The sequence below is a fragment of the Hipposideros armiger genome, unplaced genomic scaffold (assembly GCF_001890085.2).
Source record: "Hipposideros armiger isolate ML-2016 unplaced genomic scaffold, ASM189008v1 scaffold_118, whole genome shotgun sequence".
NCBI classification, from domain to species: domain Eukaryota; kingdom Metazoa; phylum Chordata; class Mammalia; order Chiroptera; family Hipposideridae; genus Hipposideros; species Hipposideros armiger.
The window spans coordinates 126,840-153,433 of NW_017731468.1; the positions used below are offsets into that span (position 1 = coordinate 126,840).

At 33.8% G+C, this 26,594-nt stretch overlaps 1 protein-coding gene across 2 annotated transcripts in view; it reads right to left on the reverse strand.

The window, feature by feature from the left end:
- Positions 1-809: 809 nt before the first annotated feature.
- The window catches only part of PPM1B (protein phosphatase, Mg2+/Mn2+ dependent 1B), a 65,616-nt gene continuing 39,831 nt past the window's right edge, over positions 810-26,594 (reverse strand). Inside the window, exons 2-6 of one of the 2 annotated variants that reach the window (XM_019647933.1) lie at positions 23,107-23,966; positions 18,281-18,398; positions 13,274-13,385; positions 12,849-12,906; positions 810-2,562 (exon numbers count right to left, since the gene is read on the reverse strand). In XM_019647933.1, the coding sequence (XP_019503478.1) occupies positions 2,533-2,562; positions 12,849-12,906; positions 13,274-13,385; positions 18,281-18,398; positions 23,107-23,952 (1,164 nt within the window). In that variant the 5' untranslated portion in view covers positions 23,953-23,966 and the 3' untranslated portion in view covers positions 810-2,532. Of the gene's footprint in view, positions 2,563-3,388; positions 4,445-12,848; positions 12,907-13,273; positions 13,386-18,280; positions 18,399-23,106; positions 23,967-26,594 lie in introns of those variants that run through there. The other variant, XM_019647932.1, reaches the window with a different exon arrangement.

The window sequence follows — 26,594 nt, forward strand, 5'->3', positions numbered from 1 at the left end:
AGTCATGCAAAAGTAGAAGCCCTTTCAAACTGCAAGACAGATAAATGAAGTTTAATGTAATAGCACAAAGCTGAATAAGTTTCAGATTTCACACTGCAACTAACCTTCAAGAAACTACCGATTTTGAAGTTTTGATAAGTGTCAGAGGAATATCCACAATTATTTGAAGCTATTAAAATATTCTCTCCCAAATACATATGCACGTGAGGCCAGATATCTTCATATACTTCAAAGCACCACATAGCAACAGACTGAATGCCAAAGCAGATACAAGAATCAAGTCCAACATTAAAAGATTTAGAAAAGCAGAAACAAGCACTTTTAAAAGATTTGGAAAATAGTTTTTTTTTATAAACAATACTATTTATGTTAACAGGTAATGGTTTTATTTTTTTAAACACAATAAATACCAACAAATATAACTCACAAACGCAAATGTTCTTTGGGATCTTCAATTTTTAAGATTTAAATGTGTCCTGAGACCAAAATATTTGAGAACAGCTGGATTAGGGAACTCAGATGTTTAAATACTGAATGTGGGTTTTTCTTTTGCTAACTCACACATCATTTGTATTTCAAGGGCCACTAAAACCCCCAGAGAAAGATTTCTAAAAGTGGTATAGAAAATGTTTTGGGAGTGGAGAAGAGGTTAATCAGTCTTGTCCTATACAGTTTGGTTAATTTCTTGGGATAATTCGCCTACACAGTTTTGTATGAAACATTTCACAATAAATATTCTAACTATATAAAGTGGTTCAAATAACACTCAAAACTGGACTTGTATTTTTAAAAATCATACCAAATAGTAATATGTCACACTGTTTTTTATCAATTCTTTATTTAGGTAACAAGTTGGTTATGTTCACTGCATTGTATGAAACATCACAATATCATACTGGAAAGGTACTATCAGTACAGGGTTGGATCAGAGTGGACAGTTTGAACAATAAACCATTTTGCATTCTTCATTCCCTATCTTTTAACACCCCCCCCAAACCCGGTAAAGGGACAAATAGCTTTTTACATCATCATGTAAAGCACTTTAACTTACAAGGCTAAAATCTAAAGAATAAATAAAATATATCGTGGCAATAATTCCTTTTAGACCAAAAATCAGGTGCACAATAAATCAAATGATCAAGGAAGCTGTCTGAATTCAAATGTGTGGCTCTCCAGACACAGCTTCAGGAAAATGTTACAGAAAATACCATGAATTCCATTTCACTTAGGACCAGATGATGACTTATTTTAACTACACACAAGGGCAATTACATCCTGCTGAAACACAATTTAAACATATAGGGAAATGTTTACAAAGCATCCACAACATGTAAGCCATGTACAAATGGATACATTCATCGCTTCTCCTTCCCCAATAGCTTCTTTTAGATAAATATTTTATTCTCGTGTTCAGCATTAATAGGATACATGCAAAACTCAAAAAAGAATTCAAGGTTATTGTAAAAATAGAATTAAACTAATAATCTTCAAGTACCTTATGTGACAGCCACTCTGTACCGTGCCCAATGTTATAAAATGAAAGGTTACTGAACCCATGAAAATATCTCTGTAATATTTCCTTAGATCTAAAATAGATAATTTTAAATGTATTTATAGTCATTTCAATGTGATATTCTGAGCTTTTAAAATAACATAAACAATTAAAAATTATACCAAATTACACAAAACTTGTATCTTAAAAGCTGAAAAATTAAAACTATAGAAACCCACATGTAAAACAAAAATCACAATTTACATTATAAAGGCAAATTTCATCATTTAAAAAATTTGCAGCAGTGAGATGTCAAAGCAAATTATAAATAGCCATAAATTAATCCATTTGGTTTCAAAGATTTTGTAGTGAGATTTGAAGGATGTAGTAAATACATGCATAAAATTTGTAAGGGTTTATAATATTATTGCCAAATACACTTTATCTTGAAGCAGGCAACATTACAATTTGGACATTATTGGAGAACCCAGTTTGGTAATACAGGTAAAATTGGAAAAAAATTAAATAACAATTAATAATAAATATATATCCTATAGTAAATTGCTCAAATGAAATTTCAAGCCACAGAGCTGCAAAAGGCTTCCAACTTGGTGAACTGAAAAAAGGAACATCTCATATAATTCTTTACTCTTACATGCTTATATGTTGTGTCTTGTTTAAAAAAAAAAAAACATAATGTATCTTCAGAGTACAGCTAACTATATTCCCATGCACCTCAGGCCCAATTGTGATTTGTGGTGAAGTAATTCCATTGGTTTCTAGGGCCAAAAGTTCAATACAGATGTAACCAGTATGCCTGAGGTTGGCAAAAATACTGCAGTACAGGCAATGCTACAAGTGGCAATTATCAGAAAACACAAATGTGAACAAATGATGGGAAATGCTAATGATTTTCGGCTCGTATCACAAAACGTTGGAAATCCACAAGAATATTTTTCCCTTGTATTGAAGAAAATTGTGATTAAAAGTTTTTTTCCCCCAATTTTCAGAATCAAAAGCATTTTAGAAGGTTTATAAGGCTACCATGGGTCTTCTAGATCTCCAGCACCCTACAGGAAGAGAAAAGGAAGAATATTATTATTATTATTTACCTACACCACTTCCAGGTTGGATTGAATTCAAAAGAAAACAAAATTAGATGAACAAATTACCTTCCTTTGTTTGAAAAGGTACTTTTACAGAGAGGTGTGTGTACTGTATATTGTGTGTATATCCATGGATATAATACAGATAGCTGGCTGTTTTTTTTTCCTCCCCTTTCCACCAAATGCCTTCCTCTTAAACCACTTAAAAGTATTCCGGCATTGGAAAAATAGATTGAAACATCAGCTACCTCTGAAGATTCCAAAGTTTCAACTTACAGTACCTTAAGCAACTTTAGACATGTTATAAATATAAACGCAAAGAAAAGTTAATGTCCACATTTACAAAATAATTGTTTTAAGAAATAGTTTTCCATGTGATTAACAGTTATCTGTACTTTAAAAATCCATTTTAACAAAAGCAAAACTTGTATCTGCACTATTTAAAACACCCCGTAATTCTTACATTTATTCATAATCTGATGAACCCTTGCAGCAAAGCTGACAGTCTTGTAATCTTTAAAATGCTCACCATGGCAATTTTCTGACATGTCTATGTGTGTCCATTTTGTCCAAAGATTAATATTTTGTACCAGAAAAAGGGGATAAGAAACAGAATTGATTTACTTTAAGCTGGACTTCTCAATTTTTTTTCTTTTAGTTAATGAAAAAGGCCAAGCCAGAAGTTTTCTAAATTTTATATAAATACAAACGAATTTCTAATGGGCATTTTTCCAATATACCAATCCTGTTTTTATTTTAAAAAATAATTTAAAAATAAGTACAACATGCATAGATTATTCCACATCACATGCTTTATTTGGACTTAAACACTTATAATTCATTCTAAACACTTGGTTGACATACATTTTGATGTATGTAGTTAGTCTATACAGAATATACAAACCAAAGCTATATGAATAATACACAGGTTTTTCAAAAATTACGTTTCATAAAGAATACAGAGAAAGGAAAAGTAACCACACATCCAATAGCTCAGAACTTCTAAAAATAAAACTACAGAGATGTAAAATATAAACAAGTCAAAGTTGAACACACAAATGATCATCCTTTAAAAAAAAATTACAGACCAGCATCTGCCATTCTTTGAAGAAAATTACTAAAGAAAACACAAATTTATTACAAAGCTAACTATGAGTACACTAATATGTAAAATAATGTAAAGTAGTATAATTCTACATTAACAGGTTTTTCCACAATATATTTCAATCTTGCTAATCAGTAATCTCTAATCCTATCCAGTATGAATTTACTGACTTCAATAACTGGTAGCCACAAATTTTGGCATACAATATGAAATGACATATAATTTTATTAAATTCAAAGTACTATAAATAGTTAATTTTAAACTGTCTGATAAAGGTGTATGCAAAGGTCTTCTTAAAAAACAAGGCTATCAATGAATATAATAAAACTAGTTTACCAAGATTCAAATAACAAAACGGTTATATAAATCCATACATTATACTTCCTAAGTAAAAACCATCAAATCCAAGATCACAAAAATACCACCACAAAGGAGTCATATCTTTCCACCACCCATCTGTGTCCCTGCATCTTCATTACAGCTGTCTAAGTCAGCAGGGTCACTGTTTGATTCAGTATGGCTTTCCTGCATTGTCACTGGGCTTCCAGCATCACTGTGCGAAGAAGTAGCTGCAGCAGCTGGTTCAGCAGGGCTTTCTTCTCCCTCTACTTTAGCTAGCCTGTAACTAGTCAGCATCTCCTCCAGAAGTTGTCGGTAGTTGCCCCTATGATTAATTCTCATTTGCCTGAGAGCTTCCACCAATTTCCCCTGTGATCCACTTTCCTCTGCTTCATCGGAGGCCTTTTTTTAAGATTCAAGACCCCAGTGTCAGTAGACAAACTAGGATATCACATGTATTTCATCACATAGCACAGCACAACACTCATTTTGCTACCATGAGTAATATATAGTCTAAGCACGAGAACATTTCATTAAATAAGTATCGTCTTACTTGTGTCAATTAATAAAAATTTCAAACTGAAATAGCTCGTTATTTTTAGCAAATTACCATTAACTAGTTTACGTCTTATTTCACATTGTAATTTTAAATTTAATCTGAAATTTACTCTGTTATTAGAATTCAACAGCAACACAAGCATTTCCTAAAACTGACTTACTTAAGAAAACAATAATTGGCTATAATGGTTTAGTATAAAAGGAAATTAGTGTGTAAAGCAATAGGAAAGGACAGAAAAGCAGGCCATTAGAACATTAGTTTCATCATCATTTCTGCTAAATGACAGATAGGAGAGAAGATACAAAATGTAAAATTATATAAGCTCAAACTGGATTTTGGGGAAATTAAAGAGTTTGTGGATAAAAATTTTATTTACTTTTTTATTTTAATAAAACATCTCTAGATAAAAATAGACAAATTATATTAAACATTATAATAAGATATAACTACTTATCCTTTATATATTTTATTAAATTTTGGAAAACCTACAGGTTTCTACAATAGTAGCTACTTGTAATCCTGTTAGCAGAACAAGGTCTAACATCCAAGCTGATCACAGTTAAGCTGGAAGACTAAAAGCCAGACAACCTTACATTATGTGCCTCCTGATGTGATGAGTTAGGAGTACAGAGCCATGTCCTGTGTTCTTGCCAAAAATGCTTAATATAAACCTAATAGAGCTAATTCCTACTTTACAGGAAACGGAATAGAGGATCAAGTTACAAGACAACACAAGAAAACAATCATATGATCCAGAATGTAAGACATCCTATAAAAAGCTGGGGGGGGGGGGGAAGCTTGATTAAAGACTTGTTTAATATACTAGATTGATAGCCTGATAACCTGATTAGACCATGGTTCAAAATAACAATTATAATCATCATTCTAGGGACAACTTGGAAAATCTGGACTTGATGTTAGATATTATAAAATTTATTACTAATTTTCTTAGGTATCAATTATAGTTATGTAGAAAATGTCCTCATTCTTAAGAGGTACACGCCAAAATATTTGGAGGTAAAATATTACGATGTCTGCAATTCGCTATCAAAGGTTTGGCCAAAAAAAGAAAAAAGTATCTCTTTATACGCACACATGTATAAACAGATAAAGCAAATATGGTAAAATGTTAACAATTGTTTAATCTAGATAGGAGGTATGTATACAGGTGTTCACTATGATCACTGCAATTTTTCTGTACGTTTGGAAGTTTTCATCATAAAATGTTGGGAAAATAAAAAAGGTTGATAGTACAGATGATCTGACAGAAATTCTTAACCATCTTTGGAGACTGTTATTCTATAATTCTGCAACAAATACTAGTATAACCACATAACAAACAACAATGTTTACAGAAAAATAAGAATACTTGAACGCTTTTTTTAAAAAAAATTGCATTTGTGGCAAAAAGACAGTGTGTATGGCGTATGTTTTATGTGTGTGTTTGTGTATGTCCATGTATTTGTTCATTTTAGCATATTATATATATAAACAGCCTGGGAGGAAAAGAAATATAGCAATACATAAATAACGATAATGGGTAACAAAGTTACAGATACTTTCTTTTCCTCTGAATTCTCCAATTTTCTACATCAAGTATATTAACTGTTAAAATAAAATAACTCTAATTTGCAGAATTTATTATGTGAAAGGAAGTTAATAAAATGTGTTCTGTTAAGGTTTTTTTGTATTTCTCCCCCTTACCTTTTCTTCTGTGCTAAATGAACACGTTTCCCTAAATAAAGCTTCTCATTTGAATCTATTCAGGAAAGGTTAAGATGGAACAATTAGTGCCTATCAGTCTTTAATCAGGTCTTCCAAAAGGCAATTCTCTACTGGATAGTATATCACAAAGAATTTTTAATGAAGGGCATAAAACTCCTCCCACCCCCCCCCAAAAAAAATTCAAAGCAACAACTCCCTTTTTATAAAAAAAACTTCTAGAACATTGGCAAAAAATCTGCTTCACGTGGGCAGCTGACTTACACATAGCAAAAGTGATTATCAACCCTGGTTCTCACATCAGAATTACCCGTGGAGCTTTTAAATGTATACAGATACCAAAGTTCCATTCCACGATATTCAGATTCAGTGGGTTGGGGTGACTTTTTCAAAATGTCTGACAGTGATTCTGATATACAGCCAAGGTTGAGGACCACAGACAAAGAGTAAACAGTGTAAATCTACTTACTTGAACTTATTGGTAAGGTTGGATCAAAGGTTGTTATATTGGTTGTATTTCAGTCAATTTTGGTGGGTTCAAAAGATAAGTGCCTCTCACTCTATCTGACACCTTCATTACTACAGTAATCATCTATGTTCTGTAAATTGCTGTAGTAGCAATAGTTGGGGAGAAGTAGTTGCTTAAAAAAACCCCATTAAAATCAAACCTATAAATTAAGTAGGCATGGATTTATAACAGGACATCACAGAACCACTGACTTGAAAAGAACTTGGGCTACTGACCACATGTAAACGTCATTTTATCTTACAGCAAATTACATTTCCCTATTGTGGTGGATAGATGATGGATGGGAGAAACCTCTTCCCTAGCCATTTCATTTGATTCTTTAAAACGTTATTACATAACTCATGGGTTTTCATTAATATCAGAAAAGGAAGCTATTATTTAGCTGCATTTTCTTTACCTGAATTCATACATATATAGCACCTCAAGTATACACATCTATTCTAGCAATTAATTCCACCTTGCAACTGTTTGCAAGTCTCTCCAATTAGACTTAAAAACTCATTGCGGTAAAGATAATTTAATATTACTTTCAATATCCTCCCTACCACACAGGGAAGTGACAGCTAATGTTTGAGCTAAAATTAATGTTTAGATTAAATTAATGTTTAGTCTTCACAGGTACCCTAAGTAATAGGCACTGAAGCCCTAATTTTCTAGGTGAAGAAAAGTAAGGCTCAAAGAGATTTAAGTTATTTGTCAGGGTGACAATGCTAGTAAGTGCCCGAGCTCAGGTTGGGTACTGGTGTGACTAACATCCATGTCCTTCTCAGTGTTCTTCTGAATATATTATGGTAAGTAACAGTTTTTGCATAGTAAGTGCTCATATAAATAGACACTAAATAAATATTTGGTTTAAATTATCGTGGAACTAGACCACAAATTACTTTATATTAAAGTCTAAAATATATTTCCTTGATACAGAAAGAGTAATGAAATTACAGGACAGAAAATCATATAGATGGGATGGTTCAAATTATACAGCAAAATAAATTTAAGGCAATTATGGAGATGGGAATTTAGGAGTTTTCTCTGTTTCTGTTTGTAAGGTTTTACTGTCATCTAGACTAGCACAGCTTAAAAATAAAATCTCTCATGAAAATACTGCCTTATACCAATAAGACACAGGAAATCTAGATAAACCAAAAAAAGAGCAAACAAAAGGGGGAAAAATCTACACACTTTTAAAAAACAAAATTTCACTAGCTAATATTAACTGCAGCAATTTAAAAAAATTTGCCATAAGCAAAATTTTTCAAATGATTAGCTAAAAACAGCGGAGAAAAAGTAATACTAGTATTTATATTAATATGTATTACTTGTGTTTTTTGTGAAGTCCTATGCCCTATCAGCTAAAAATAATTTTTAGAACTAAAGATTCGCCAATGTGACTTGATGAAATACAATTAATAATGACTAATGAAGAATCTAATAATTTAGATGTTATTTGTTAAGGATCATGTAAAATTTAATGAATTTGAAATAATTTTAAAGAGTCATTAAAATGGTCAAGACCACATAGCTAAGAGAAGTATGTCAAATCATACCTTAAAAAAGTGACTAAGGTTAGTGCATTTTCAAATAGTGTAGGTCTGCTCCATAAAATTGCTTTGGCCAGTAAAAAAGTAAACAAGAAACAATTTACAAAAAAATTAGTATTCACAAAATCCTAAAACTGTGATGTAAAAACGTAAAAAGCAGCTATGTTTATGGTTACTGATTTATTTGAAATAAAATTTAAAAAACTGTATATAAAATTTGATGGGAAAACAGAATATGGAGATTCTTTGGGTCTTTTGTCCTGTCTTTCTCTCCCGCTCTCAAAAATCCAAATACATTAAAAAGTTTTTGGATTAGAAGAAATAAAAATGTATATTTACGTGAAAAACAACTATGAAACCAGGCTTAACTACGTATTTTCAATTACTTTATAAAATATTCCTCATCAAAAACAGAGTAGCTTCAGACTATTAAATATGAGATTCATAAAAAAATAGGAAATAATTTTTCTTGGATGGTGGACAGAGGTACAGACATATGTCATCCCCAAATATCTTAGAGAGGAAGCATGAAAGGTGTAAAGAGAAGAGTTTTTGAATTCAAATCTGAGTGCACTGTTTATTTAGCTTTGCAACCTGGGCAAGCTAGTTCATCTCAATGATTCTCAGTCTTTTCTTTATAAGAAGAGTGTTGGGGAGATTACCTAGGATTTTACACACACACACACACACACACACACACACACACACACACACACACACGCATGCACGCACGCTCCCCCTCTACCCTTGCAATATCATCAACTTATATAGCTACTTGGATCAGTGGTATGTTAATTCAAAAGCATTATATGTCTTCTTTGAGGGAATGAACTTAACATTTTTGCATGGAAAATGTAAAGTTCTAAAAATACTCTCATATTAATTAGCAAATCATTTTAAAATATATATATATATGACTTAAGGATAGTCTTCGCAAACTACTACAAAAAATGATTAATAGAAATATTTCTTATTTAACTAGTATGAATTAAGCTCTCACCATATGCCAGGCACTGCTGTAAGTGCTGGGACTTCATAGCCATAATAAGTCAGATGAAATTCCAGATCTCATAGAATTTATACTCTAGTTAAAAAACACAAACTAGCATTTTAGAAGGAAAAAACGAGGGTGATCTCACAGCTCTGCCTAATATAAGAACAATGTATAGCAATATGAAGTTTTACTTTTTCTGGTCCTCTAGGTGATATTTCTTTTAGGGTCACAGACTCCTTTGAGGAACTGATGAAAATCATAGACATACTCATTAAAGAGTAGTATTACAATATGTACACACATAAATGTATTTGCAAAAACTTTTGGGGGAATCACAAACTCCTCGATTAAAAATTCCTGCTAGATTCTTTTCTATAGATTTTTATTTCAAAAGTTTGAAAAATTTTGCTTACATTAAAAAGAGAGCATATTCCAAAAAATTGAACTAAGAAATTTAGTACACCACTTAAGATTACCCTAGTGCACTTTCTGAATATGTTTTAATGATTTAGTTAATTTCGAACATATTAACTCAGTTTTTTAACCAAAACATTTATTAACCAAAAGATTTTCTAAAGAAAAATGAATGAATCCCTTTTCTAATGGTATAACTTACAGGCATTTACAGCAGAACAATTCCATCTCTGATATAGACATGTTAGGAATCTAAATAAATCTCTGATTAACTCTGTCTAGCATTCTTTTTTTCAAGTTATCTAAAATAATTGTTATTAAAAAAATTCATTTTATAAAACCCGCCAACTGTCATCTCCTCTGAATTTGTCCCAAACTTTAGTCTCTCCCATTCTGTAAGTTAACTACCAGCTCCTGCCACTGGACTTCCCGGCAACATCTTCCACGTAGCACACATCTAAGTCAGTCAGGACGCAGTTACGGGGCATCTCTGTGCCTGATTCGCTGCTATAGCAGGTCAAGGTAAGAGCTAAGAATTTAGTTAAACATGTATAATTTCTTCATTTTTTCCTGCTTCTTCTGTATTTTTTTAGTACATTTCTGATACTTGTGATTATGGTTCAATATTTTTCTAAGGTCATGATTATTCTGAAAGGATCAAGTCATGTTTCCCAAAATAAGATTCTAGGCTGCAAAGGTTAAGTTTTTATAGTAAATAGGAAGTTTCTCTAACCCATATATGTATCTACTAATAATGAATTTACACTTATCATCTTGATCTCTGCAATTAATTATTTCACAACTACTTAACTTCCAGTATCTCTTTAATACTGCGCATTTCTAACAGATTAAAATACCACAGATATTTCTTTGAGTCTATCATTCTTATGCTCCAAACATATGGTTGCTCTTCAATCTAAAATGTAAAGTTCTAAAGGCCTCTTCAAGTCTCTTCAAAAATACTTCTGACATCCTCAGTTCTTGTTTTTCACCACTAGCAGTACTGTGCACTAGTAAAAATGATGTCCTTTCTTTCAAAGATAGCTTTTACTGTGTTCTTGGCTCTCCCATCTACCTGAACAATCACCGTCATTTCATTTCTGTCACTCAAATCATTCTTCAAATCCTATCTTTTCTCTAAAAATCTGACTTACCCAGCAATCACTGTACAAGTCACATGGCAATTAACCACAATCCAGATTTTGTCATTTCTTTTTATTCTTCACTAAATGATGTGAAACATTTTTATTTAACTTGTGTGTTTATATCTATATAATAAGCGGCATTGAGAGTAGGGATGGGACCATGTTTTGTAGTTTCCTTCCTACATCAATTCACTACATGGTAGGTTGTCACTATTTGATGTGCTGATATTAATGGAAAGCTTATATATGAAGGTAATTAAGTATACATCTTCTTAATTTATATAGTCATATAATAATCATACTTAAGGCTAGTTTTATATCCTCAGCATTTCACCATAACTTCATGTTCTGTTGCCTAGTCATTCACTGTCAGGAAAACTACTCTGTATAAGTATTTTCTATTTTTAAAAAAAGTTTAAAAGTTCTCCTTGGTATACGTTTAGCAGAAATTTAGGGCTATAAAACACTTTAAAAATCTTGTTTGGCATAAAAGCAGCCAACTTTTTGAAGGAGCAAGAAATTCAGCAAGATATAATAAAATAATTTTTTAAGATTAATTACATACTAGGGTTGCATTTCAAATACATAAGGAAACAGGAATACTTATATGGCTAATAAATGAATCAATAACTAACTTCTGAGGGCTTATTTCCTCCAACCACGGTGGCAGATGCTATATGGAACCTCTAATCTAGCTGAAGAGGTAAGACTCTTCACTCTGCTTCCAATTACCACCATCTTTTTAGTTATGTCACTACCTTATCCTCAATTGTTTGATTTAGAATTCTCTAAATGTATCACATGACAGATCTTTATTTTAAAATTAATTTTCAGAGCTTTGGATACAATTCTTAATATTTTGAGGTACTGCCACAAAAGAATGATTCAGAATCACTACTCTAGACCAAGATACAAATTCTGTTATTAGCAATATATAGTATCATTTTTGTTCAATTCACTAAAATGTATCAGTTGTAAAATTCTCTTTTTGCAGGACATGTTTACTGCTAATAAAAAAGAAATTATGATATTGCTGTGAAGTAACGAATCTGGGAAACGATGCAACTGAGATGATACATAATTTCTACCAGTGGCTGCCAAGAGGGGCTGGAGGCTTAGAGGCTGAGTCTATTCTTCTCAACAAGTTCATTACTAACTAAGTCTGGCTCCCTTAAATCTTTGAAGCATACATGTTAAAAATTAAAAGTTATTCATTTTAGATGTCCAAAAACTTAAAAATCCTCTGAGAAAATATTTGAATGACTGACTTTGAAATTTAGGGCAATTAAAACAAAACAAAACACTGTTTTGTCTCCTGGTAAATAAAACAAAAAAAAAAACTGCAGAGGAGCAGCTGACAGCTTATCAGTATTTCTAAGGAAGGTAAAGGGATAAAGAGATTTGTTCTGATGAAGCACAGCAGCGTACAACAAAAATGGTTATCTCAGTCAACACATAAACCCACAGCACAATGAAATTAGAAAGAAATTATCCTCAGGTATTTAATAACAGAGCACGCAGGGCACTGAAAGGTGTGGTTATTAAAATAACAAGTCATTCACTATCACTAACTTCCAGTGATGCTAGCAAAAGGAGAAACTGAGATACTTAAAAGCACATTCTTTGCCTCAACATTTAAGGGAGAAAGAGAAGGCAGACATACAGGGGAAAATAAGTATAGCCCAAACAAAAAGGCATTTGATACCCATTAAGTGAAAACAAACATACTACAAGAAAGAATTTTACTTCTACTTCCATTGTAATACATTTCCTTCAGCTTTAACTGACTCCTTAAAATGAAAAGCAGTAATAATTTATTATAGATTTCATTATGTGAGTATATTCATATCTGGTATTTATATTATAAAATTATTTAAAATGCTTAAGAAATAAAACAAAACTTACCCCATCACTTTCTCTATGTGGATTCAGTCTACTATAAACAGCTTCAATAACACTGCGCCTAAAAAAAAGTATGCTTTAGTTTTATTAAGCTTCTGAGTATTTAAAATAATACTTCATCTTGACTACACTCAAAAATTAACTGCCACATTAAATACTTGCCAAAAACATAGTTTCTACATTTCACTCAGAATTTGATCCTGCACAACCCATTTGTTCTTATTTAGCAAGTAAAGACGGACTTTCATCCTCAAAGAGTATGATAAATAATTCCTTTAAAAAGAATCTCTTTTAGATGAAACAGATCTTCTCTAGTATAAGATCCATCAACCTATTTCATCTTTAGGTAACTAATTTACCTCTTACCCAAAACTATTTAATTATTTATTATAAACAAACGGAAAATTAGTTCTTTTTGTTCTACTTACTTGCCAGCAAGGCCTCCCCCAGGAGGCAAATTTGGGATATTTTCTGCAGACAAGATGCGCATAACATGGGCAAGATCAGGCATTCCTTCCTCACCCGACTTCTCCATAATTTCTGTAGGTTTTTAAAAAAAGTTCCTAAATTAATGCGACAACTCAGTATTCACAAAGAAGTGAAACAGGAGGTACTATTTGCTAGTACCTGTGTTCAAATATAAAAAGCAAACATCACCTACTATCACACAGAACAAAAAAAGGTAATATAAAGTGATTTGTACATATATGCTCTCATTCCAGCATTATTCATTAAAAAAAACAACAACAAAAAACCCTGGAACAAATGAAATGTTCAACAATAAAAGGACAGTTAAGAAAAATTTGGTATAGCCACTGAGTGAAATGATTTATATAATCACCAAAAACGATCCCTATGAACATAGTACAGCTACATGGAGAAACACTTCTGATCTGATTTTATGTAAAAATAATATAAAAATTATTAATACTATGATTACAGGAAAATAAAAGTAATGGATGGATAAAAATTATAAGAGGGAAAATTAAACATTGTTTTATAGGTTTTTTGACATCTAAATAGTTATGTTCTACAACAATTTATTTAAAGTAAAAAGGGAAAATGAATCCCTGAACTTGCTAATAATGCTTAGAACAAAACATTTACATGTTTCTCTTGTATTTATAATTTATGGAAAACAGATTTTTGAAGCATGGCTATTTGGACAGTATCAAGACATAAACTCCTCAAAAATCAGACAATAGCAACTTACTTTTAAGATAACAAGAACGCATTGTCCAAAGCAGCCCTCGAGATGCAAAATCCAAACTGTTTACCAAGCCTCACTGTGACCTTAAACTTGAACTACTCCCACTGAACTCTGTCCCTGGCTCCTATTATCTCCATAGGCTCTATTCAAAGAAGCCTCCTTCTTCTACTGGGTTGTTGGAGAAGTCATGACGCATTTTTGCGATGAAAAACATAGAAAGAAAACGTCATGACTTTTCCGACAACCCAACAGATCTTCACCTATACTTTCCGCTTGCTTTGGAACACTCTTCACGCCAATCCAACCAACCATCCCTTTCAACAGTTACCTGGTTTTCATCCCTCAGGTTTCAGCTTTCTATGTCACTTTCTCAGTTCTTCTCTGACCCACGCCTGGAGTTGGCGCACTGCAACATACTGCCATTGCACACCATGTTTACTATATCAGACTGCAAGCTTCATGAAGGCAGGGGTGTCATTTTTCTACCTTAAACTTGTATCTTTATAGAGCAGGGTTGCTCAACCTCGGCACTACTGACATTTCGGGCCTGACGATTTTTTATTGTGGAGGCTAATCTTGTGCACTGCAGAATGTTACTGACCTCTACTCACTGGATGCCAGTGGCATCCCCTCATTTATGACACCAAAAATGCTCCAGACATTGCCACACGTCCCATGGGGCATAAAAATCTCCCCCAGCTGGGAACCACAAAGTCTAGCACTTTGCCAACCAGTGTTCATAACCCTCCACTAATGTTACTGCAGTTCAACCCCCCACCGCCATCTGCCTCCCACACTGATGCATGATGCCTAATTGTCTCCAGGCTTCAACTCCTGTCCCATCTTTCTCTTCACACAACAACTGAGGGCCTCTGAAAAAAGTCGGATCAAGTCACTCTTGTGTTCAGAATCTTCCAATGACTTCCCATCACCACTGGAATAAACTCCCAAGTCCTCATTTTGGTCTACAGAGCCCTACACAACCTGCTGCTTAGCATCCTCCATAGCCTTCGCTTTTCTACCAGCTAATTCTAACCTAGTTTCTCTCTAAGCACGTTCCGCCCTCAGTCTTTGCTGATCCCTTTGCCTGGAATCCAATCCTTCTGCCCCAAATAACCACTCTCCCCCCCACACAGGTATCTACTCAAATATCTTTCCTCACAGAGACCCTCCTAACCAATATTCCTTGTTACTTGCTTGTTTTTTTTACTCTTCCACTTAAAAAAAAAAAAATTGGTCTCTACTAGAATATAACTCCATTAAGAAATCTGTCCCCGCCCCCACAACCTGCAAATGAATGTAGTTTTCCTATGGTAATTACATATTTGTAATTGCAAATTATCACATTACAAAATTCTCATCAATTACTATGGCTACTATATCCAAAATATGACTCATAACAGACCAAATTCTACAAGCCTATGATACCATAATCATTAACTTTATCACTCAAATGTATTTACTATTAAAAAAAAAAAATCAAGCCATGAAAGTGTTAGGAGAAAATACAGGTCAGTATGTAACCTTGAATTGAGGAAAGAACTTTTTAAGAATGACATCAATCCTAAAACAAACAAAATTGATATAACTTTATATAAAGTAATTTTGTATCTAAACACCAATATAAAATCAAAACGTAGTTATTAAGTTGGGAATCCTGTCATACTCTCTAACATGCGCTTTCAATTTATCAGGGTAACCTCTAAATGAATTTTTAAAAGAATGCATAACTAATAAGCAAATGCAGGGATGAACTGGAATAGAAAATGCTGATTAATCCAACAGAAGGCAAGAAAGAAGAAACAAAAGAACTAGATGGAAACAAATAAGATGGTGCCTACACAGAAACACATCAGCAATTATATTCAAGATAAAGCTTCTCCCCTCCCTCACTCGTGAATAATGGATTTTTAGCCCCCAAAAAATTTAAGATGAGGCCAAGCAAGGTAAGTCTTACGAAGGGTGGAGGGGACAATGGTGGCAGCAGGATCCAGCATGAGGTATCCAAACCTGAGCACAGTAAGCAAAGCTTTTGTACTGGTGGGGGTGCGACCTATTGGGTTGTCGGGCAAGTCATGTTGTATTTTTCTGTGTTTTTCATGCAAAAATGAGTCATGACTTTCCCGACCACCCAATAAAATGGGGTTCAACGCCACTGTAGAGTAAGGAAGGCAGCTACACAAGGGTTAGCTGTGACAGATGCATGTGACTGATAGTAGGAGCCAGGTTTTTCATTGTAGGAGGAGTTACAAATATAAGAGAGAAAACTAGAATGAACTCTGCTGTATACACGAGTTGGAGTTACTGGTGGGCTAGGTCAGACAGATACAGATAGGAAGGGAGGAAAAAGGAGGGAGGGGGCAGGGAGGGAGGGAGAGAGTGAGTGTTTTTGTGTGTATAGCTCTATCCTTTAAGAGGATATAGTAACACAAACACCCCAGCAGCACACCTAATGCACAAATCCCAATTCTTAAATAAAAAGAAAATGAAAAGAGAGATCATTGGAAAAGTGGCTCATTTCAAGGTTGGTGCAGGGAAATAGAAGAGGAGCCTGGAGTATCTCATTATGCCAGAAGGTAAGGAGCTAACCGCTCACAGAATTATAGAGACAGGTCAAGACACTGGAACAAGCTTGGAGGGGTTCCCACTGGCCAAGTCTAGGACAATGTAAGTATCAAAATGACAGTAACAGTAACAGATTATAACACAATGAATACAATAGGAATCTGAATCCATGCTCACATAAATTAAACAAATGGGAAGAGAAACTGTTTTCTTTCAAGTAAAATTATAACTAATACATATAAAAAGAATAACTGAATTAGAAAGTCACCATTTGCCTATTATCCTAGTAGCAACTGATTCAGGCAAGAATTCCCAATGGATACTAAAACTGGTAGGTGAAAATTTGAGAATAGGTTATTAACATAATCTCAAAGAATCTCCCTATTGAACACTTACTAACAAGTAGAATACATTTATTAACTTTTCTGTTTGTTCATTTTAATGAACTTTTCAGTGGAGGAGCCTGAAAGAGAACACTTCAAGCGAGTGATGAAAGTTAATACTGACCACATGGTGTGCTTCCTGACACCAAGCACCAAGGACCCAGCATCACTTCTCAAGGGTTTCTGCTAATGTATAACCTAAGTCTTATCAAGAGGAAACATCAGCCAACCCAAACTGAGGGGCGTTCTACAAAGCAGCTAACCTGTGCTGTTGAAGAATGTCAAGGTCAGTAAAAACAAGAAAAACACCATGCAGCTTTTTCACAGGGAGGGGGACTAAAGAGGCACAGAAGCTAGATGCAGCTCACGCTCTGGACTAAACCCTGCACCAATAAAAGGCATAACTGGGACAACTGGGGAAATCGTAATGGCATCTGTGAATGAGATGATAATATTATATCAATGTTATCTTCCTAATTTTGATGGATGTACTATAGTTTTGTAGAGACTGTCCTTTTTGTCTTAAAGGGGTACGAGGATATCATATCTGTAATTTACTCTTAATTGGTTCAGAAAAAAATCAGCAATATGGTGGGGGGAAGGGAGATGGGAGAAAGAGAGAGGTAGAGAAAGAGAAAGAATCAGAATGTATGTTACAGAAAGTATACAGAGATGAGTCTAATGAGATACACATATAATGCAAACAAATGGGAAATCTAGGTAGAACGGGCTACATGTATATGGGAGTTCTCTATAATATTTTGCAACTTTTCTGTAAGTTTAAAATTACTGTAAAATAAAAAGTTAAAAAGTATGTGAAATTAATAATCTTTCACAACATCAATGTTAACTCTATCAGTATGATGAAAAAAATGGTAATGAATTCCTATAATTAACTTGAGAAGGGAGAAATAGTGTCAGTGGAATTATAGAACTTGGTGTTCATCACCTGAGGCAAATTTCATTAGATTCTTCACTTCCTACTAAAAATATAATCAGGGAAAGAAAAAGAAAAAAAAGTAAGCTTTAACAGACTATTTTCAAATTATGTTTCTCTTTGGTGGTATAACAGACATACTGTTTTCTCCTTCCCAGTAAATTCCCATACATTGGTCCAAGATATGATAATAAATCTTAGGCATATAGATGTTTGTCCTTTAAGGCCTTGTTCTGAAATACTTGTTTTTCCTAAGGACACTTTAAAAGAACTATTTGATGAACAAGGAAGAATACTTTTCCTTTCCTCCTTAAAAAAAAAAAAAAAGCATCTTTCTTACCTTCAACCCGTGATTCCAAGTACTTATCCAACTCTGAGTCTTTCCTCACTGCTTCATCTGAGACCTTGGGGGCATTTGAAAAGCAAACTAGCACAATACTCATGTTATCTCGACTTCCCTGTATATTAAAAAAGAAAAAGAAATAATTATATTTCTATAGTCTAGTTTCTATTATTTACTTCAAAAGTTAGTCACATTAAGCAATTATAGTTTATTTAATCAACCATAATGTACACATTCAACACATTTAATTTCATTCCAAAGAGAACTATTTGAAGCACATCCTGAAGAAACAAGGTGTCTAGGTATGGGCAGACCTGTAATTATTTTATGACTTTTGATTTCACTGTACACTTCTTCTTACCCACCACCATTCCACAACCTGAGAATTGAAGATATAACATCATACATACTACATCTTCTAAACTATTTCTCACTCAAAATTGGATATTCCCGAAGTGACTTAAGCCACAAAAACATCCTCCCAAACAAATGTGCAATTTCCCCGCAGTTAATTAACCTTCATTTAGCAATGCCACTAAAATCACTATTGAATTTGATATAGCTGAAAACTGTTAATTAGGATAACCAAGACACTAAACTGAACTATAAGCAGAAAACAGTTAAATTAGAAACTGTTCTGTGAGGGTACAGCAAAAAACAATGGCATGTAACTGGATGGCTGAGACACACTGTAGTCAGATATAATAATTTCTGAAGAAAAGACACTGGAGTTTACAAATGATCTATATTAAAAAGGAAGCACAGAATATATACTCTGTATTACCATGTATTAGCACTAAATTTAAAACACTTTCTCATTTTTCCTATAGGTGCATTACTTTAACTGAGTTGCTTAAACAGAAGGAAACTGTTCTTGGAACAGTGATTTTTTTTTAAGCCTTTTTTTTTCCTATTCACCACTCCAAAAAAATTAACTCAATGGAGGTGGTAGGCTATTGTGTGTGATAATGGGGTTTGCCAGCCCAAGTGAAAAAAGCCAAGGCCATGCCCATTCTATTCTAGTCTTTTCAGTAATTCTAACCAGAGTCCAGGAAAGCATTGTTTGGTTCAGATTTGCTACCTTTTCAGCACCTACACGACACAGCCAAAAAAACAGGCAGGCCTTGAAGAACTTCTGCCACTACCTCCTAAAAACTAATGAAGCCAAGTTTGAAGGCAGTGGAGGTCAAGTCTTAAGGAGGCTTCAAACAGAATAAACTCGCTCCACAGACTCTCATGCTTTAGTAGGAAGAACTATCAGGGGTGTATTATCAGATTTTTGGTATGGGGGGGGGGATCAGATTTCCAAAATGGCACAAACTAACTTCATTCCTTAATGAAACCCACCAAAACTTTCATAATCACTAATATTAGAAACACTACATTGGCTGTATGAATTTATATACGCACTTATCTATGGTTCTAAGCAGCAAAAAAAAGGGAGCCAATGCATTCCACAAGAATCAGGATTTATCATATAAGCTGAGGTCAGGCAAAAACTTTATACCATAGACATTCAAGATCAAGCTTCACTGAACACTAATGATTTTTTAAAGCAATTTTATGAATAAACAGAATTAATGCCTTATATTTTCAGAAATCCAGTTTCTTCTAACCATTTTCTATTTCGGTAACAACATCATGAGCATTGTTTAGTCATTCCTAATCAGTATATATAATTTCCATTATATTTTTATAAGTTATAAAACATATAGCCTATCAGTTGGAAAATTAACTGATAGTTTCAGAAAGTTTAAATATCCAAAGATATTTAAAGAAATAAATTACATTTACACCTCAGCATGTGTGATTTCAGTGATGCTGTTTCTATTTCTACATAAATATGACTTTCTCCTAAATTCAAAATATGAGTGTTTCACTAATTTTTTTTACAGCAATTAAAAAAGTCTTCCCTTTTTAGTTTTACGCAAATCATCTTTGCATAATCAGTTCATTTTCCAACTGATAGGATATATGTATTCATCTAACATTTACAGCTTCATACTGTTAGATGGTAACCTTAAAAAGTTATTATCAAAATAATGCTAACTACCTTTTTATGGTTGGGAAAATTAAATGAGTTTTAAAAAGGTGTAGCTGGCCGAGTGGCTCAGTTGGTTAAGAGCTTGCTCAAGAGTTTGAGCTCTGAGCAACAGCGGTTCGAAACCTGGCCCAAGCTGAGCAGCCACTGAGCTGCCAACAGGTGAGGTGGCAGGATGGCTCTGCTAAAAAAAAAAAAAAAAAAGGTGTAAAGTGCTTAGAATAGTATTTGGCTCACAGAAAACACAGAATGCTATTCTAAGCACTTTACACCTTATGATGATGATGATCATAATCCCCCAAGTTTTGATGAATTAACATATAAAAGTGTTTGTAAACTATAGGGCATGACGAGTTACAAGTGGTAGAAAATATTAACACTTTATTTAAATTTGTCAGGGAAACATCTACTTAAAAATTGGATCTACTCTTATTTATCTTTCCTTTTAAAGCAGCTAACACCTACTGAGTAATTGCTAAGTGCTAAGCACTGGGCTAAGTGCTTTCCATGGATTTTTACATTTATATTCAATCTTTCAAACTAAAATCAAAGTGATCACCTTCTATTTGAATCACGTTTTATAATATTGCTAACCCTTGGTTTTGCAATACAAACAAGGGGAGTAACAAAATTATGTAATTAGAGAAACAAGAATGGATAAGAGGTTTATTTAATTCCATAAGTAACATGCAGTAGTTCATAACACTATGCTTCAATACAAAACAGCTAACTAAGCTTCTCAAAACTGATTTCAATTCGAATGCAGCTTCATTCAAAGGAACTATGATGGTCAGCTTCCACTAAAATTGAATGAATCGCGTGTTCCAACCTCTTGTCCCTATTACTATCATTTATCATTCCTGAGAATCTAGGACTCTGCCTAGAATTCTTTAACACTACCAAGAATATTTTATCACTTTAAAATGATAAAAGCTATCAAGTGAAATGTGGTACAAGAATCATTTAAACCCCACATTTGGAGGGGTGGGGTCAAACTCCTGAACACCAACAGCCTTTCAACAGAAGGGAGTGCAGTTTTTTCACAATACAAACTTCTTTCTTGACTTCAGATTACACACCTAATAGCTTTTTGGCTATTCCCTCAAAACTACATGTCATTCACTCAACAAAATGATGTGCAACCATGAAAAATGATTTAGATCAATACTTATAAAAATGGAGATCTCTCTACAATATATTATTGAATGGAAAAAGCAGATTGTAGAATAACAAGTATACTGATCTCATTTTTATAAATATATACACACTAACAGGCCGGCAAAAAAGACTGGAAAGATCTAGACCACAACAACGCAACTTAGGTGGGTAGCAAAATTTTTGAGTGTTTCTTTATATATTCTGTATTACCTGGATTTTTTTTTTTCACTAACAAGCATATACTATTTTTATAATCTGGAAAATGCTGTTTTCCTTTGCTAGTCAGTCAAAAAAAACATGCTTGTCAACAAGAAATGCTAGCTCTTAAATTTTCTTTTTGAAGTTTTCTCTTTCCATTCTATGGAAAAGTAGTAGATATTCACCAAAGCCTGGGCATTTCCATAGACTTGGAGATCCTTCTTGAGAAAGTTTTTGGCTATGACTGTACCCTCCACAGCAACTACATGGTGGGGAGGATAGAAGGGTTCTCAGCCAGACAGAATAAGTAACTCAACAACACCTTTATTTCATATAACTAGAAGCTAGTTTTACCTTTTAATCAGAGTCATAGAACACTTGCATATTTCAGGCACTGGCCAGATTATTCAAATTTTAATTGATTACTATACCGATGCTGTCAAAGATTTACTTGGAACTATTCACTATTTTAAAGCCAGCCAAGGGAATTGCTAATTATCTGTTTATCTAGATTTTTCCCCCCTATTACTGTATCATGATTCATTCAATATTACAAATTCAAATTAAACTTAAGTGTTTCACAGAAATTCTTCACAGGATTAAATTTTATACTAACTAGATTTTGGTCTTTTATCAGTGATAATACAAACATTTATATAAATGAAAAGAATTTTGTTATCTCCTACAAAAGATAGTATCCACCATGTCATATATTAGTTACATAAAATAACACGTAAATTCCTTACGATTTTCTTGCTAGGAAAAAGCTTCTTTTATTAGACAATAAGAAATATACAACTGGGAGGGGGTTGTCACTTCGAGGGGTAAAAATATAACTATTGCACTGTGTTGTACAGCTGAAACTAATTCTAAAAAATGTGTATTTCATAATAAAAAATAATTAAAAAAAAAAAGAAATATACAACTCATACTTTTACTTTAGTTTTTATCTTAGTTGCCAGGAGGCTCAGAACTAAAGGACAAAAGTTTACTTAGCCTAGGTTTCTGGTATATCTTCCAATATTTTATGTGGCTCTTGATCTTCTATATATTTAGTACAGAATTATACAATATACATATTTTATCAAACTGCTTCATAATCAGGCATAAGACAGCTACTGCCAATGTTGAGGTTTTGAATCAAGTCACAGTTCTGTATAGATGCCTCTCTGCCACAGCAACAAGCCATAAAGTACTTAAATGACAACAAATTTATCAAACTAAATTTTCAAATTAGAAGGTTGAGGCAAACGAGAATGGCAAAAAAAAAAGGGTTCCATTTCTGGTGAAGAAAGTAATTTAAAAATATACAGGTCTTCCCTAATAAAAACAGTAAGTTTTAAAAATTTAAGTTAGCTCAATTTTACTTACCGTGTCTTTTCAAAATTAATAGGGTATTTTAATTATAACAAAAAGACTTACATACCTTATGTAAACAAGTGTCCACTACCCAATTGCACACATTTTCCAGGTCATCAGATACCTCAAGCCTAGATTTCACAAATTCACAGAGCTCCTCATTACTCATTACATCCCAGATCCCATCACAAGCCAAGATGATAAATTCATCCTCTTCTGCTCTTAAAAGTTCATAAACCTCGGGCTCTGGAGAAACAAGTTGTTCTGTTGGACCTTTGCCATCAACACACTTGTAATCATAGTCCCCCAGAGCACGAGACACTGCTAATGAACCATTAACACGTTGAATCATTACGCTGCCTCCTGCATTTTGGATTCGCTCCTTCTCCCTTGGATTGCAAGGTTTGTGATCCTGGGTGGAAAAGCAGACTTGTCCATTCCTATACAGAACAGCACGTGAATCGCCACAGTTGATAAAGTAGATATGCTTAGGTGAAATCATAACTCCCACTGCAGTTGAACCGCTCCTGTCCATTCCATTTCTGAGGTCTGAAAAGTTACGCATGTATTCATCGATTTTCAAAAAGCCAGTTCTGATACCATTCTTGACATTTTCCACGGAAGGCTCAAGAGCAGATCCTGACTTTCCAGCTGCCCTGAAGTCTTCATTATTAGTGATGTGTTCTAATAAATGTGTTGAGCAGTAATTTGCTACTCGGGATCCAGCATGACCATCATAAACTGCAAAAAAGGACCAGTCTTCCAAGCCGTGAGGAATACCTACAACAGCTGTGTGTGCATCTTCCATCTCCACTCTCCATCCTTGCATGCTGCTCAGGCCATAACGTAAACCATTCCCAGCACCGTGAGCATTATGTTTCTCAGTTTTGGGTTTATCCAAAAATGCACCCATGATTAGTAATGAATCTGAAAAGAAAGAAAAAAAAAGTGGTGTTTAAATTTGAGAATTTATCTAGAATTTTTCATCTATTCTCTAGTAACTCCTATCCAACTATATTTTTCACTATTATCCAAATTTAGTGGAACAACAGCCAAAAAAGAAACCGAGGAAATTTCCCCAAATGCCTTTTTTCTAGAAAAGTGGTTCCTCAATCCTAGATTCTGATTTAATTGGTTAGAATCATCAGACCAATTAAATCAGAATCTCTGGGGGTGGGACCCAGATATCAGTATTTTTTTAACACCTCTCTGGTGATTCGTATATGCAGCAAGTTGAGAGCCACTGTTCTGGGAGAAAGGAAAACCAAGAAACAAAACCTGGTTAAGTTTGTTGTTGTTTTTTAAATTCAACTTATTAACTCTAGGGTGCATTATGTAAGACTGAATTCTGAATGGTGCTACATCTTGTGCAATAAAACGTATGCTGATATATTTTAGAAAGACTTCCAAAAGCAAGTATGTAATCAAGATTTGCCCCCAGTGATCCTGACGAAAACCCCAAAATTCAGTTAAAACATAAAATCTAAATTCTACAAACATTTGATGTTATCGAGGTTTTGCTGTATATCAAACTGAAAACTTTACTTGGATTGACTGAAATCCATTTCCTGGATTCTGTTAAAACCAAATACAACTTTTATGATGTGCTAAAGAACATAATATTGCTGAGTTTGGTAACCCATGAAATAGCACTAGGACAACTTTTACTTGGCTGACAAAGACTAAAAACCCATAGACAGAGCTACAAAGTACCACCATGTGTCACCCACCCTCCCTTCTCTCTACCTGGACTAGAGCAGTGGTTCTCCAAACCACTACACCATGCACTTGTATGTTTCCTACAGACAATCCTGGCCCTAACACTCACTAGTTGTGTGGCCCTGAGTAAGTTTCTTAGTCACTTGTACCTCAAACTCCTCCTCTGTCAAATGGGAATAATTATAATAGTACCTATACTTTACAGGGTTGCAGTAAAACATGAGCTAACGTATAGTGCTGAGAATATTTGAAACACAGTAAATACCATAAAATGTTTGCTGTTATTTGCTCACAGTGCAGATGCCACAGCCCCATTCCCACACCCAACGGTTTTTTTCCAGTAGATCTTGGATGGGACCCTCAAAAAGGCATGTTGGATCTGAAGAATCACAAGAGACACTAATCTAGATCAACTGACTTTCATTTGGATCTAGGTATCTCTGTGAGGTATCTTTTTCAGCTATGACTGTTACCTAACTTTTACAATAAGATTACAGATCCCTTTTCGTAAAAACCCAACAAAACACAATCTACATAGAATATTTATAAATTATAGAAATTTTATAACTTTTATGTTATATATAATACTGTACTAATAAATTACATATACAAATATTTAATAAAAGGAATTTTGAAAGGATAAAATTTTTTAAAATAAATTCTTTATTCATGTATAATAAATATAAAACCACATTTTATACTGAGAGCAATGTAATAGAATATGTTTTTTTTTTTTTTAGCTGAGCCATCCTGCCACCTGTTGGCAGCTCAGCGGCTTCAGCTCGGGCCAGGACTCGAACCGCTGTTGCTCAGAGCTCAAACTCTTGAGCGAGCTCTTAACCAACTGAGCCACTCGGCCGGCCCTAGACTATGCTTATTTTTGAACATGCTGGTTTTATACTTTCATACAATGATTTGAAAGCCTAGTTCTAAGTATATTTTAATTTAGATTCTTATTTTTAATGGCTATTTCATCTTGAAAAAAAAAAAAACAACTGATAAAGATTAGAAAACTATCAGGAAACAAATGAGCCCCTGAGGCTGCACAGCCAAACACTGTGCAAGTCACCCCCCAGGAGCAGCCTTGCTGGCTTGCTACCACTGCTGGTGCTGCCATGATTCCTACCTTCTCACTTTCCTCTCCTTAAGTCACAGGCTCACAGTTCAAAGAATGAGTATCCAAATGACCTATCTTAGGTCACAGGCACACCTACTGGCTATATCAGGGACTGCATTCTTTCACAAACTGACTTTTTTTTTTTTAAAGTTCCAAATTGATCTCATTTTAAAGTTGGGGTTGTCCCATAATGATTTAATTTTTAAAACATCATGAAATATCATACATAAGAGTTTATATAATGTACACATTTAGCTAAATAGTAATAAAATGAACACCCATGTACCCACCATATGGTTTAAGAAACAGAGTATCAAGACCACTGAAGACTCCTATCATTTAGAATTTTATAATTAGCATCCCTTGTAGTTAAACAATTTCATGTGTGGTTGTTAGCTTTATGTGCTTGACATTCTACATTGATATACAGTATGAATTGCTTTAGCACTTTTTAAAATTTGGCCCAACATTGTATTTCTGAGATTCATCTACATTGATGCAGAGCTATAGTTCATAACATGCCATTTGCATACTTGTACTATAATTTTTAACCATTCTACTATTAATGAATATTTGAGTTACTTCTCTTTTTTTTTTTTTAAAGATTTTTATTGGGGAATTAGGGGGATGGGAACAGACAAGATGCTGTCGTTTTGTTCTTCAGTCTAGTTGTGGAGGACGTTGCTTCACTGGCCCAAGTTGGCACCATCATTGCGCTC